We start from the raw sequence: 14,577 nt of genomic DNA on the forward strand, positions 1-14,577 counted from the left end.
CATTATGCTTATATTCTGGATTGCGGAGCTTTATAAATAGGGGTGCCGGAAAAAATCGATTCTTAGATGCATCGCAATGCGGACGTAAACGATTCTGAATCGATTCACAAATGTCAATTTGTGATTTTCTAAATATTTAATTTATACCGTAATGTTGACGGAAGGCAAAAGGCGGAACCTGGAAGTGCGGAAGTGCAGCGCCCGGACAGTCTGTGCGGTGCACATGACAAAAACACACATGGATGATCGAGAAATCCGACTGGCTCTCTCTGCTTTAAAGTCAGGTTAGGTCAGGAGTCACAACACAAATGTTAAGAAGAGACGTTTTGTCCTTTCAACAAAAATCAAACCACCTTGGCAGCCACAACATTTATGTCCAGTATGTTTCAGTATGTGTTAATGTCCTGCTATAAGTTAGGTTAAAATATAAACGAAAACGCGGATTTACTTTGCTCTGCTTTAAGCTTTAGCTATAGCCGCTTTCCTTCCATCTCCACCAGAAAACTTTTCCTCTAAAGTAGATCAGTTTCTTGTAAAATGTCTCAAAGTTCGGCTGTTTTACGAAGCTAAAGTCGCTTCTTTAAGTCGCTCCAGCTTCTTGTTCGAATTTACCCGTTCCACCTTAAATTCTGACTGAGGTGCCGAATGTAAATGCGGCACCATTTAAGGTGGAACGGGAAAACTCGAAAGAGAAGCGACTTCATCTTCGCAACTTTTTAGTGTTTGACAATCTCTCGTTGCAGATTTAGATTGCAAGTAAACCAACAGCAGCGCTTATGAATGCGAATAACGTATAGTTGCTAGGTGACCTGCAGTCGGAGGACACCAGTTCTCAGTCGTTGCGAAACAGGGCTTTCGCGCTATGTTGCACACGACCCGAAGATATTTTGCTGACACAGCGACCCCCCCACTCTCTACAACGAGACCAAAACCGAAGATATAAAATCACTAAAGAAAACGGGTAGAATAGCTGTAACGTGCTGCGTGGACATCCATCACCACTGGATCTTATTTCACCGTAACTGCGCATTTTATCGCAGATGAGTAGCAGCAGCGTCTCATGTGCTCCAAGCAATAGCAGTGAATGAGAGCCTTCTAGTTCACTTGCCACATCACTTGCCTTTGATTTATTAATAAAAGATATTGGAAGTAAATGCATTATAGATCATTACAAATACTTAGCTTTAAAAGTACCAAGTCCTGACACAGTAAGAAAATAGAAATCCTGTATAGAAAAAAAAGATGGATCAAGATGCATCGATAATCGTTTTATAATCGCATCGCAGCCCTCTGAATCGTAATCGAATCGATTCGTGAGGTGCCTAGAGATTCCCACCCCTATTTATAAAGCACTTTTTAAATGAATCAGTAGAAATCATATCACCTCCTACACTTCCTGTAGTGTATTACAGTCTGTAAGAATGACAATGTATTTCATTTGAAAATCTAAGCTCATTTCTATGCATTTCTAATAAATAATTAAAATCATCAGTAACTAATTGACTTGGTTACCTCTATATGTTGGTCAGCAACTACAAACAGAAAGTATTTCATGTTACACTCAATAAAGAGCTAAATAAAGTTCCTCACCAATTCCATAAATCTTTAGATTGCTTCACAACGTACAGCCCAAAAAAAAAGCCAGTCTTTTTATGCATAGTATCTGTGCATCTTTCTGAAATACTGTAATGCTCTTTAGTTGAATTCTTTAATTTAGTATGAGTTTTTGTACAGCACTGTAAGTGTGTGAGATCCTCCAGGTTTAATGAGCGCTGGCTCTGACTCAGTCAGTGTCTGACATCTACAACCTGTCAAATAAATGCTCAGTTAATCAATTCAGTTCAAACACTGACACACAATCTCACACAAACACACAAATGACATGGATAAAGATTCTCAGATGAGCTACTCACTGATTACAGTCATTAATGTGAATAGAAAGTGGTGAATGGTTCTAGGTTTCATGGCTGCTGCCGAAAAATCAAAGTATAGTGGGAATCATGGAGTCTTATTTATAAAGTAAAAGGCTCATTTGCATGTCCCGCCCTCTAAAGCGTTCATCAGCAGAAAGATCAAAGGTGACATTCTAGCACTGGAGAATCTAAATGGTGTTGCCATGTAAGCTTTTACTACAGCACTATAGAAATCAAACTGAGACCAGGTTGTTCTGAAGGTCCTGCATCGCCAGTGTATTGTAGTAAATATAAACCAATAAATAATCAGAACACTGAAAAACTGTACTGAAAAGTAATGATACTGCTGGAATAAATGAGTTCCTGCTGGACTCCGTGTAAAGCTGTATATCTGAATTTATTCACATTCAAATTAAAAACACTTTCAAGATGTGTAGATGCAGAATCAGGGCATCATCCTATCATTTGTTTATTCATTTTTATTTTGAGCAATTTTTTAAATGAATAATTACTCCACTGACATACACTTAATCCTGCAGCACCTTCAAATGCAGACTTTACGGACACTCTGTATAAAAAAACTGAACACTTTCCATTATCAGAATTAGAGAACAGTCATTTGTAATGAAGGCACAGGCTGCCCCCTGGAGGCTGAAACACAGTCCTTCAGCTCTGCCTGACATTGCTTGCGTTTATGTGATTCTACAGACACAGTGTAGAAGATATTAAATGCAAACACAGTCAGTGTTTTACAAAAGAAGTGATACAGCAATTGTAAGATTTATTCTTTGTATTATATAAATAATACAAATAAGAGAGATTAGTATGAACAAATGACATTTACAGCACTGTGCAAAAGTCAGAGACCCCTTTCATTTATTCATCCTCCATTCAAAATGTCCTATAAGAACAGATGATTCATTTTCAGGAGATACTGAATGAGGTGTCTGAAGGTGAAGAACCTTTTGAAAGTTTAAGTAAAATGTAGAATGTGGAGTACAAAAGGCTCTTGAACCGCACATTCATAACATTTTGTTTTTGTGTTTATCGAAAAATGGATTATATCAGAAATAAATAAATAAACTCTGAGACCACCCTTCATTTATTAAATTTGAAGTGGAAATGGCCTTTAAGTATGAGCTATTCATTTTTCAGACAGTGTATATGAGATAATCCACAGTAATGTCCATAAAAAATATAACTTCACTACTGAATATTAATTATGTTCAAATGTTTATTTAGTATTCATTCAGCATAAAGGAAATATGAACAAATGGATAACAAATAATGATCATGTTGTAAAATGTTGTTTAACGGTTTTTGAACAGCCATCTGGCCTTTCTGTGTCAGTGTGAGTCTCGAGCACAGTAATACACAGCTGTGTCTTCAGCTTGCAGATTCTGTCCTTGTAGGGTTACTGTGTTTCTGGTTGTGTCTCGAGAGACACTAAACTTGCTTTTCAGTGAATCTTTAGCTTCTATGTCTCCATCATAACGAATTCTGTTGATCCATTCCAGAGCTTTTCCTGCAGGATGGCGGATCCAGCCTGTTCCATAATGGCTGCTGCTGTCAGTGATAGAAGCTCCAGATACTGTACAGGTGATGGTTAAAGACTCTGCTGGTTTGATGAGCACTGAGTCTGGCTGGATGAGCTCAGTAGCACAGAACACATCTGTGAAAAGAGAGAAGAAAAGGTTTGTATATTTGCAGTAATAAATCAGATGAAGTCAAATCCAGCTTCAGTTGGACACTCACACGAGGCAGCAGCCAGCAGCAGCAGTGGAGCTGAAGAGAACATGTTTGTGCTGCATTTAGAGTGATGGAAGCTGCTGTAGAGGGAGATGCTGCTGATATTATGAGAGCAAATTTGCATATGAATACAAAGGGGCTGAATGTCAGGAATAGAGCTGGTTCTCATGTGGGCTGTGCTAGATAACAGAACATGTTGAGTTTAATGATTTATTTCATTGGAACTCTAGAGCTCTAATGTTGAATAATCAGTACAGATACAAGAAGACATATAGGGATGACTTTACTTTAAAATGAATAAATATTTTATTCATTTTGATCATGCGGTAAACTAAATTGTCATGAATACTCATCACTATCATCATTGTTTGTTTGTTTATTTATTTATTCGAAAGGCAGAAATTATGACTGCTCTGAGCTTGATCTCAATGTTTAACAGGAGAAACTTGAACAATGTGAACATTAACTTTAGAAATACTAGGCAGATATGCACAGGCTGCCCCCTAGAGGCTGAAATAGAGACTCTACCTGTATTTCAGTTGGTGCATATTTAAATTTCACTTTACAGAGCTAGTGAAGATGTTAAATATTTGAAAATGCAAAAGTTCACCTGGATGTGTCAGGCTCCTCAGACTGTCTCGGTAGGTTACAAAAAACAGATAAGATTTAATCAACTGGAATTAGAATGTTAAGAAAATAACAGTTATAAATAAATACCATTATAAGAAGGAGTTAATGTTAATTGAATGTTTTGGTGAATAATCAAATTTACACAACTTCTCACTTACATCCAATACAGTGCATGACAGTTCCAGACATTTTGATCTCCAAATTTTGCTTCTTTAGTTTAGCATTGAAACTACAAATCTAATGTTGCTTATAAACACCTGAATTGAATAGTCAACAAAATATCTTGGGGAAAAAAATCCAAAAACTTCTTTCAACCACTCAAACCACATGTGTTTCAGGGCACATTATGATTTACTGTGAGCTATAAATATTAACAAATCTTAACTGTACAGTTGAATGAAGCACACATCCATTTTACTCACCGGGTTTTGTGCCGACTCCCCTCTGTGTGCATGCACGTCACGCAGGTATATGGATGCCACAGATTTGAGATTTCTGTGGTTTCTTTTTATAAATATCTGTTTAGTCTTGAGTCTTAAATAAAAATTCGCATACATTTTTTTTCATAGAAATTTTAAATGTATTCAAGCACCCATGTGGCCCTAATCCTAACCTTAACCTCAAACCAAAGCCTAATCCTAACCCTCACCCTGGCCCTAATCCTAACCTTAACCTCAAACCAAAGCCTAATCCTAACCCTCACCTTAAACTTAAACCTAATCCTAACCCTCACTCTGGCCCTAATCCTAACCTTAACCCCAACCCAAAACCTAATACTAACCCTCACCTTAAACTTAAACCTAATCCTAACCCTCACCCTGGCCCTAATCCTAACCCTAACCTCAACCCAAAACCTAATCCTAACCCTCTTATGTCTGTAGGTCGAGAGTAGCTTTTGAGGATGCATTTTTGAGGTGACTATTGACTTTAAAAGTGTTTTTTACTCTACCATTCTTTGGTCATTACTCTGGGTGGGTTTAGGAAAAATAATGTTTGGGGTTTACTATAACAATATCACAAAGTGAGTGTCTATATATATATATTATATATATATATATATATAATATATATATATATATAATCACTCTTGCTTTAATTACACTGAATGAAAGCTCTAACTATTGACTGAAATCTAATAAAGGAAATGATGACATTACAACTGAAAGCACTGGAGGGGTTTTTGTACAGCTCTGTAAACTCTTGTGTCAGTGTGGATCTCGAGCACAGTAATACACAGCAGTGTCTTCATTCTTCACGCTGCTCATCTGCAGATACAGCTGGTCTTTGCTGTTGTCTCTGGAGATGGTGAACCTTCCTTGGACAGACTGAGAGTAGTACTTTTCTTGACTATCACCTTTGATGATTGCCACCCATTCTAAGCCTTTTCCAGCAGCCTGTCTGATCCAGCCCATCCAGTTGCCATCAAAGTCTAGACCTGATGCCGTACAGGTCAGTTTATGAGATCCTCCAGGTGTAATGACCACTGCTTCAGACTGGGTCAACTTTTGACTCCAACACTCTAAAAGAAGAAGAAAAAAAAAAATTAATTAACTAAAATAACATAATAGCTCATCCAGAACTAAAACATTCAGCAGAAAATCAGCCCATCAAGATCTTACTTGTAGAGAGAGACAGTAAAATAAAACTCCAGAAGATCTTCACTTCCATTGTCCAGGTAGCAGAGTGATGACCATCAAGCAGACTATCATAAAGAGTGAGTGATGACTGAGAATATAAAGCTTGTAAAGGACAGTGACTTTGCATACTACATTTACAAGCTTAAAAGATCTTCCTTTTTAAATTCTTCATCTAAATAGCCCGCCCACTTCTCTGCCTTCTCTTCTACTTTATTCTTATACACTACTTTAACTAATACATATGATCAGGGATCATTAAAATCTGCACATGTTTGAGGTCTTATAAGAGCAGCAGTTGTATGATTGGGCAGTTTTTGATGTCATTCATGGTTTACCCTGTGGATGCATGTCAAACACAACAAAACACAGCTGTGCCTTCAGACCGCAGATGTCGTTGGATGTAGCTGAAGAAACGGTTCACTTCAGCTGAAGTCACTGGAGACATTATGACTTCTGCAATTTCCACTCTTTGAGGCTGTACGGTGTCCATTTCTCATGCCTACCACTCTTTACACTTCACTAGTATATTGCAATATTTCAGATTGACCATTTGGATCATATACATTACAGAGATTTATAGAACTAGTTTTGAATGAAACGATACAAGCAACATCGCCCCCTACCCTTCTTGTAGTGTTTACAATCTGTCAGATCATATAAACAACTGCTGTGTATTACTGTGTTCAGGAGTCACACTGATAAGAGTTTACAGTGCTGCAATGATAAGATTTTACTCAACACAATTAGAGTTATGGTCGATTAAAGAGTAAACTTTTATATTTAAACCCTTTTCAAAAATGTAACTGACTGTTCTGTGCTCTATGTATTAGATATACCTACAGTAAACACCAGAAATAATGATGTTTACTTCTGTAAAATCATCTGGAGTAATGAACAAAGGGCCTCTATCGCCAAGTAATTCAGTAATTAAGAAGTCATTTCTTCTTAAAAACCCATTTATGCAGTTTTTATGTAGATCCTGACATTCGCCAGTGTTTTCTTATTTGGGATTTGTTCTCAAGACCAGAATCTACACACTCAAGAGTACAAAGATGTGACAGTTTTGAGGTTCAAGAACACGTCAATGACTTTTTTCGTAGTAGCTTTCTCAAGAACAAACAGAAAACCTAAGAAGATATTGAAGAATGAGACCCATTGAAGAGCAGACTGCAAAAAACCCTAATCGTATAAGTTACCATAAGCTATATAAGCAATACCGGCTTATCATATTCATAAACGTCTACTTCTTCTTCTTCTTCAACTTCTTGTAACTCCTTGGAATTGAAAGGACTGGTGAACAAGCTAAATCACTCATTTTTTACTTACTGCAGTAATCGATCAAGTCATGTTTAGGCTCCAAATTTTGCTTCTTTACTTTAGTGCTGAAGTTACAAAGCAAATATTGCTAACAGACATTGTAAAAGTCAGTAGTCACCCAAATCTTTTCTGTAAATGCATCCACAACACTTCTCTCGTCCTGTTCAAACCATAACCAGGCCTTCCTGCAGATTTGTCACTGTGGTTTAGGACACAGGATGACTCACTGTGAGATAAACAGTAAAAAGAGATGTGAATTTCAACTGACCCACAGGCACATGGGCGTTAGATTACATTTAAGATTTCTGTCTAAAAATATGAATCCTCACTTTTTATTCAAGACTCAAGATCAAGACTCTAGGTTGAACAGTTACTTATTAAAAAAAAACACAGAAATGGCAAACGTAATCTGTAGCTTCCATATGCATGAGTGATGTGCATGGACACAGAGGGAATGGATGTCTGTTGCATTCAGCTACAGGGTGAAGCTTGGCTCATTTTTAGAGTTAACAGCAAGTTATACTGTGCTCTAAAACACACCAACAAGACTGTGTAACTTTAATGAAGACCTGGGTGCATTTTGAGTGGGTTAAAAGAAGTTTTGGGGGTGTATTTTCAGAAATGAAACATTGGGAAACTTGGGTGACTATTGAATTCTGCTGTTTGTTAGCAACATCAGCCCTGTTTCCCTAGCGCTAAATTAAAGAGGCAACATTTGGGCACCAAACATGTCTGGAAACCTTATGATGCTCAGGCGAACTTTTACATTAACGAACATTTAACGTCCTCTAGCCCTGCTCTGTAAAATTAAATTGTGCCAACGAAAATACAAGTCTCTATTTCAGCCTGTAGAGGGCAGCCTGTACATATCTAACAATTACATGTAAAGATAATGTGCTAATAAAGGTTAGATTACTTGTTACCACATGAAGTGGAACGATTTTTGTACAATGCAGAGGTAGGAGAGGTGATAATAAGTGATAATAGGTGATAAAGAAGTGAAATAGCCAGTCAGTGGGTTCAAATACCAAGACTGACTGTCTATATCTGGTTGTGTCCTTGAACAAGCCGCTTAACATCAACCTCCCCCAGGGGGCACTGCCCTGCTGGTGACACTGTGTTTCTCCCAGATTGGTCTTAGTCAAACGACAAATTTCCTTTGAACGACCAGTAAAGAAAATAACAGTTTGGATAGAAAGCATGAAAGCTAGCATAATAGCTAATACAGCTAATGTTTTCAGTTAATGTTGCTGGTATTTTAGTAAGATAGAGATCACAGTCCTTAAAAAAAAATAAAATAAAACTACAACTGGATTAGCCCTTATGCTTGCTATTCCATAGTCCATATACAAACTAGGGACCATTTCTAATTGTTTTGCTTATTTTCTTTAAGCGCTTCACTTCTACCTTTCAGACTGAAGGCTTTTTTATAATGAAATGCTCATGGATCAGACAAACATTTATAAAGCATTATAAAGCCATATCACCTCCTGCACTACAGAATTACAGTCTGTCACAATGACAACATGGATAATATGAAAATTAAAGAGCATTTCTATGAGTTTCTTAGTTAATTAGCATCAATAATAACTAATCGACTTGGTCACTACTTTGTTGCCACCTTACTTCAAATGTCACCTCTACAGGTAGGTCAGAAACATTGAACTGAAAGTATTTTTTGTTGAGCTGAAATGAGAGCTAAGTAAGTTCTGGAAGTCCCTCACTAAGTCCACAAATCTTTATAAAGCTTCAGAATGTCCAGCCCAGTCTTCACATGTATGAAAAGCCAGTCTATATATGTTTATTGTCTGATCCACTCAAATATGTTGTATAAAAGGTTTGCCAAATATAATCTGGCGGAAGGAATATAAGGTTTGCCAACAAAAGCAATAGAACATGAGAGGGAGTGTTATCGCAAAACAACATCATGGCTGTGATGACACGATAACACAAGACCTCGAGTGTTCTATTGCTTTCATACAACAGTTAAATAAATGAAGTAATAAATTAATAAACTGGGCCGTGAACGCGGCGTTTAATATGTTTTAATGTTAGCAGTTCCTTCCGCCAGATTATAGTTCCTTAACAAGCAGCTTGTTGCTACGTCAGAGTAACGAGCTCCGCTCACTCGCTGCACAGTCTGCTGTAAGCTTTGCCTTTTGAAGTACTGAGCCATAAAACTGCCACCATATCAAGTTTAGCTCAGTTTTGTCATTTTTTGCTAGATCAATATTAATGTTGTTTTGTTCCAGCCAGTCTGTAAAGCATCTTACAGCCCATTTTGTTTGGCGAATGGTGTTGGGTTCATTTCCGGCTGATTCCAGGTTGTTTAGCTGTTCTTCTGTCACAGCTGCTGACTGAAAAGCTGCTCAGTGGTGATGACCGCTTGGGAATTTAGTGTCGTCTCATCTTCAGAGTTTGACCAAATCGACTGTCAGTCAAATGTGATCTTAAAAGTATCCATTTTCTGTTTGTGTGAAGTAAGAAGTAAAAACGTTCAAATGGTTTGAGCATCAAAGTCGTTGCTTAGCAATGGCGTCTCAGCGGAGTGATACAGTGTTTGTGAAAAACCCATTATGGCGAAATAACAGCACGGTTAGAACGCTTCTCAACCAATCAGCTTGCATGGCCGGAACTAACTGTTGTATAATGATGTAATAAACAGCAGTGTCTTCTGTCTTCAGGCTACTCATGTGCAGATGTCTTCATGTCAAGAATTTTAGTTCTGTGATCTATCTTATTAAAACACCAGCTACATTAGCTGACAACTTAAACTATTACACCAGCTATCATGTTTGCTATCCAAGCTGTTATGTTCTTTACTGATCATTCAAATGAAATTTGTCAAATTGCTGCTTAACTATTCCCAGTCTGGGAGAAATGCAGCGTCACCAGAAGAGCAGTGACCTTTAACACCGATTCCTCGACTTGATATTCCTAAACTTTGATCTTAATGCTTCATCCTTTCTTTAAACTAAATCTCTGGTGTGAAGGAATTTTGGTACGTCTCAGCTGGTCTCTTACAGCAGGGTTACTGTGTTTCTGGTTGTGTCTCGAGAGACACTAAACTTGCTCTTCAGTGAATCTTTAGCGTTTATGTTTCCATTATAATAAATGGTGTTGATCCATTCCAGAGCTTTTCCTGCAGGTTGGCGGATCCAGGCTGTTCCATAATGGCTGCTCTGGTCAGTGATAGAAGCTCCAGATACTGTACAGGTGATGGTTAAAGGCTCTGCTGGTTTGATGAGCACTGAGTCTGGCTGGATGAGCTCAGTAGCACAGAACACATCTGTGAAAAGAGAGAAGAAAAGGTTTGTATATTTGCAGTAATAAATCAGATGAAGTCAAATCCAGCTTCAGTTGGACACTCACACGAGGCAGCAGCCAGCAGCAGCAGTGGAGCTGAAGAGAACATGTTTGTGCTGCATTTAGAGTGATGGAAGCTGCTGTAGAGGGAGATGCTGCTGATATTATGAGAGCAATGGAGATTTGCATATGAATAAAAAGGGGCTGAACCTCAGGGATGGAGCTGGTTCTCATATGGGCTGTACTAGATAACAGAACATAAGGATAATGGTTTACAAGCTACTTCACAGAAACTCTGTAGAGCTCTAATGTTGAATAATCAGTACAGATATAAAAGACCCATACAAAGATGTATTTCCTTAAAAAATAATAAACAGCTAATAACATCTGTGCAGTGGTCTCTGATCTAGTCATGAATACACAATACTAGCACTTTTATTTATTTGTTTCCTTGTTTATTCAAAAGCAGGCATTGTCACTGCTTTGTCCTTGAACTGAATGCTTAACATGATTTCCGATTACTCAGAATAATAGGACACTTTTTATAATTAATAATCATATGAATAAATATAATAAACTGTAATTGGCAGATATGTACAGGCTGCTTCCTACAGGCTGAAATATGGATGCTACCTGTGTTTTAGTTGGTGCATATTTATAAATAAATAAATAAATATTATAATAATAGATAATAATAATAAAGATAATAATAGATAATAATAATAATAAAAGTTAAAAGAATGGTTTGATGAATAATCAAATTTACACACTTATACCTGATACAGTCCATCAGCGTAGTCATGTTTGTAGTCCAAATTTTGCATCTTTATTTAAGTGGTGGAGCTTCAAGGCTAATTTTGCAATTAAACACTAGAATTCAATAGTGACCCAAATCTCTTGTGTAAATACATCCCTAAAACTTCTTTCAATCTGCTCAAACCACATCCAGGTCTTCATTCAAGTCATACAGACTTGTCCATGTGTTTTAAAGCACAGTATGACTCATAAGTAAACTGTAAAAAAAATTAATAATACTTCACTGTGTAGTTGAACGAAGCAGATGTACATTTTAGACAGCAGGTTTTGTGCCAAATTCTGACTCCTCTCTGTGTGCATGCACGTTAGCATATGGATCCTGCAGATTATGTTTGCTGTTTATGTGGTTTCTTTTTAGAAATAATTGTTTAATTTTAAATCTTGAAAAAAAAAGTTTTATATTTTAGTAGAAATCTTAAACATAATCTAACTTCCATGTGCTGTGGGGGCAGATAAAATTCACACCTGTTTTTTGTTCATTTTTATAGCTCACAGCAAGTCATATGTAATAGCAGTCAAATGTAGCTCACAGTAAGCCTGTATTTACAGGAACGATTTGGGTGACTATTGACTTCTGCAGTGTTTGCTAGCAACATTAACTTTGTAGCTTTGACACTAAAGTAAAGAAGCAGAATTTGGAAACAGAACCAATCTTGTATGATTTAGTGTGACAGTGTTCATTACTCTAGATGGTCTTACCACAGTAGAAATAATTATTCCTGGTGTTTATTAAAACAATAAAACATAACAGAAAGTGAGAGTACAGAATCAACAGTATTGACTGAAATCTAATAATAGGTAATAATAGCTAATTCATTCTTCACGCTGCTCATCTGCAGATACAGCTGGTCTTTGCTGTTGTCTCTGGAGATGGTGAACCTTCCTTGGACAGACTGAGAGTAATACTTGTACTGACTGTCATATCTAATTAATGCCACCCATTCTAAGCCTTTTCCAGCAGCCTGTCTGACCCTGACCCAGGTGTAATGACCACTGCTTCAGACTGGGTCAGTGTTTGACTCCAACACTCTAAAAGAAAAAAAAAAGTTTAACTAAAATAACTTAATAGTTCATCCAGAACTAAAACATTCAGCAGAAAATCAGCCCATCAAGATCTTACTTGTAGTGAGAGACAGTAAAATAAAACTCCAGAAGATCTTCACTTCCATTCTCCAGGTAGCAGAGTGATGACCATCAAGCAGACTATCATAAAGAGTGAGTGATGACTGAGAATATAAAGCTTGTAAAGGACAGTGAGTTTGCATACAATATTTGGGTCTTTCATTCTGAATTCTTCTTCTAAATAGCCCCACCCACTTCTTTGCCTTCTCTTCCACTGTATTCTTATACACTACTTTAACCAATACATATGATCAGGGATCATTAATGTCTGCACACACTGAGGTGCTCTGAGGTCAACAGTTACATGATTGGACAGTTTTTAAAGTTATTGATGGTTTTGACACCATAAATGAGTGTCAAACAAAACAAAACACAGCTGTGTCTTCAGACTGCAGGTGTTGTTGGATGTAGCTTCATAGCTTTGGATGTAGATTATATTTTCTACAGTTTTCACTCTGTGATGCCATATGGTGTCCCATCTCCACTTTCAGTGTTCAAAAGATGTGCTACTAGCACCCTCTGAGTGCTCTTAGTGCAGTTTTCAGCAAATCGCTGCTGTCGGAAGAAAACCTCGTATCTCCAAAATGGAGATAGAAAAAAGGAGAAGAAAAAAACATTCTTAGTTTTGACTGATTTTTTTCCAAGCATTTTTGGAGCATTTTTGGTGTTCATCATGAAATGATGGCACATTGTAATGGTCAGCTGGCATATTCTAATTCTGTACAAAAGTACAAAACGACAAAAATGGAAATACAAGGTTTTCGTCTGACAACAGCGAAAAGCTCTTCAGTGCAGATTCAGCAGCAGACGCACATTTCCTGCAATACAGGCTAGTGCCAATCACAGTGGAGATGTTTACAGCTTCCTGAGGATCATGGAAGAGAAGAATATATTCATATGTGAGTTAAAATGCCTTTATTTATTATTTTAGTTTGTAAGCTGCTTCATGCTTGTAACCTGGATTGCAGACCACTTTTTAAACAAAACAACAGAAGCCAGTCACTTCGTAAATGTCCTATAGTGTATTATAGTCTGTTAGAATGAATGTTTGGATCATATGCCCATTATAGAGCATCATAGAGTGCTTTTTAAAAGAAACAACAAAAGCCATATCAGCCATCACCCTTCATGTAGGGCACTGCAATGTCTCAGAATGATCATGCTGATCATATGAACATTATAAAGCATTAAAGAAGAAAGTGTGTCAGAATGACAACACAGATTATTTGAAAATGACTGATGTTGAATAATCAGTACTTATAAAAAAGACACATATATGGAGACGATTGCTTAGAAAGTTAAAAGTACCTAAGAAATGTTTGATCATCTAGTGATGAGAAGTGTTGTCATGAGAACTCAACATTGTCACTTTTTAAATTATTATTTATTTCCTTATTTACTTCTGTGGAAAAATTAGGCATGAAGAAACTGAGAACGCTCTGAACTTGACCTGAATATTAATAAGGATAAACTGAATATTGGACTTGACACAATTGGAATTATTATATAAAGAAACATAGTATAAAAAGAGATGGTGTTAGAGGAATAGTTTATTGAAAAATCAAATTTACACAGTTTCCCACATAACCCAGATATAGACCATCAGATCAGACATGGCTGATGTCCAAATTTTGCCTCTCAGATTTAATGCTTGAGCTATGAGGATAATGATGTTAACAAACACTAGAATTATATAGTCACTCAAATCTCTTGTGTAAGTAAATCCCCAAAACATCTTCTGATCCACTCAAACTGCATCCAGGTCTTGATGAAAGTCGTCCAGCCTTGTCTTTGTGTTTTAGAGCACAGTGTGACTTACTGTGAACTCTAAAAATGAATAATACTTCACTGTGTAGTTGAATGAAGCCGACATTCATTTTAGACAGCAGGTTTTGTTCCAATTTCCTACTCGCCTCTGTGTGCAGGCACATCACGTTTTATTCATTTCCATAGCTCACAGTAAGTCATAATGTATCCTAAACCACATCAACCAATCTGCAAGAAGACCTGGATGTGGTATTGAGTGGTGCGAGAGAAGCTTTGGGTTATATTTACAGAAAAGACTTGGGTGACTATTGACTTCTACA

At 37.1% G+C, this 14,577-nt stretch overlaps 3 gene segments (V, D, J or C); all 3 read right to left on the reverse strand.

The window, feature by feature from the left end:
* Positions 1-3,259: 3,259 nt before the first annotated feature.
* Positions 3,260-3,736, reverse strand: LOC118803284. The segment is given in 2 exon segments: positions 3,260-3,585; positions 3,669-3,736. Coding segments are annotated over 2 exon segments (369 nt in total).
* Positions 3,737-5,497: 1,761 nt separating this feature from the next.
* On the reverse strand, positions 5,498-5,985 carry LOC118803282. The segment is given in 2 exon segments: positions 5,498-5,811; positions 5,912-5,985. Coding segments are annotated over 2 exon segments (363 nt in total).
* Positions 5,986-7,169: 1,184 nt separating this feature from the next.
* On the reverse strand, positions 7,170-10,686 carry LOC118803289. The segment is given in 4 exon segments: positions 7,170-7,203; positions 9,887-9,934; positions 10,271-10,535; positions 10,619-10,686. Coding segments are annotated over 4 exon segments (390 nt in total).
* Positions 10,687-14,577: the final 3,891 nt, after the last annotated feature.

The sequence above is a fragment of the Colossoma macropomum genome, unplaced genomic scaffold, assembly GCF_904425465.1.
Source record: "Colossoma macropomum unplaced genomic scaffold, Colossoma_macropomum, whole genome shotgun sequence".
Taxonomy (NCBI): Eukaryota; Metazoa; Chordata; class Actinopteri; order Characiformes; family Serrasalmidae; genus Colossoma; species Colossoma macropomum.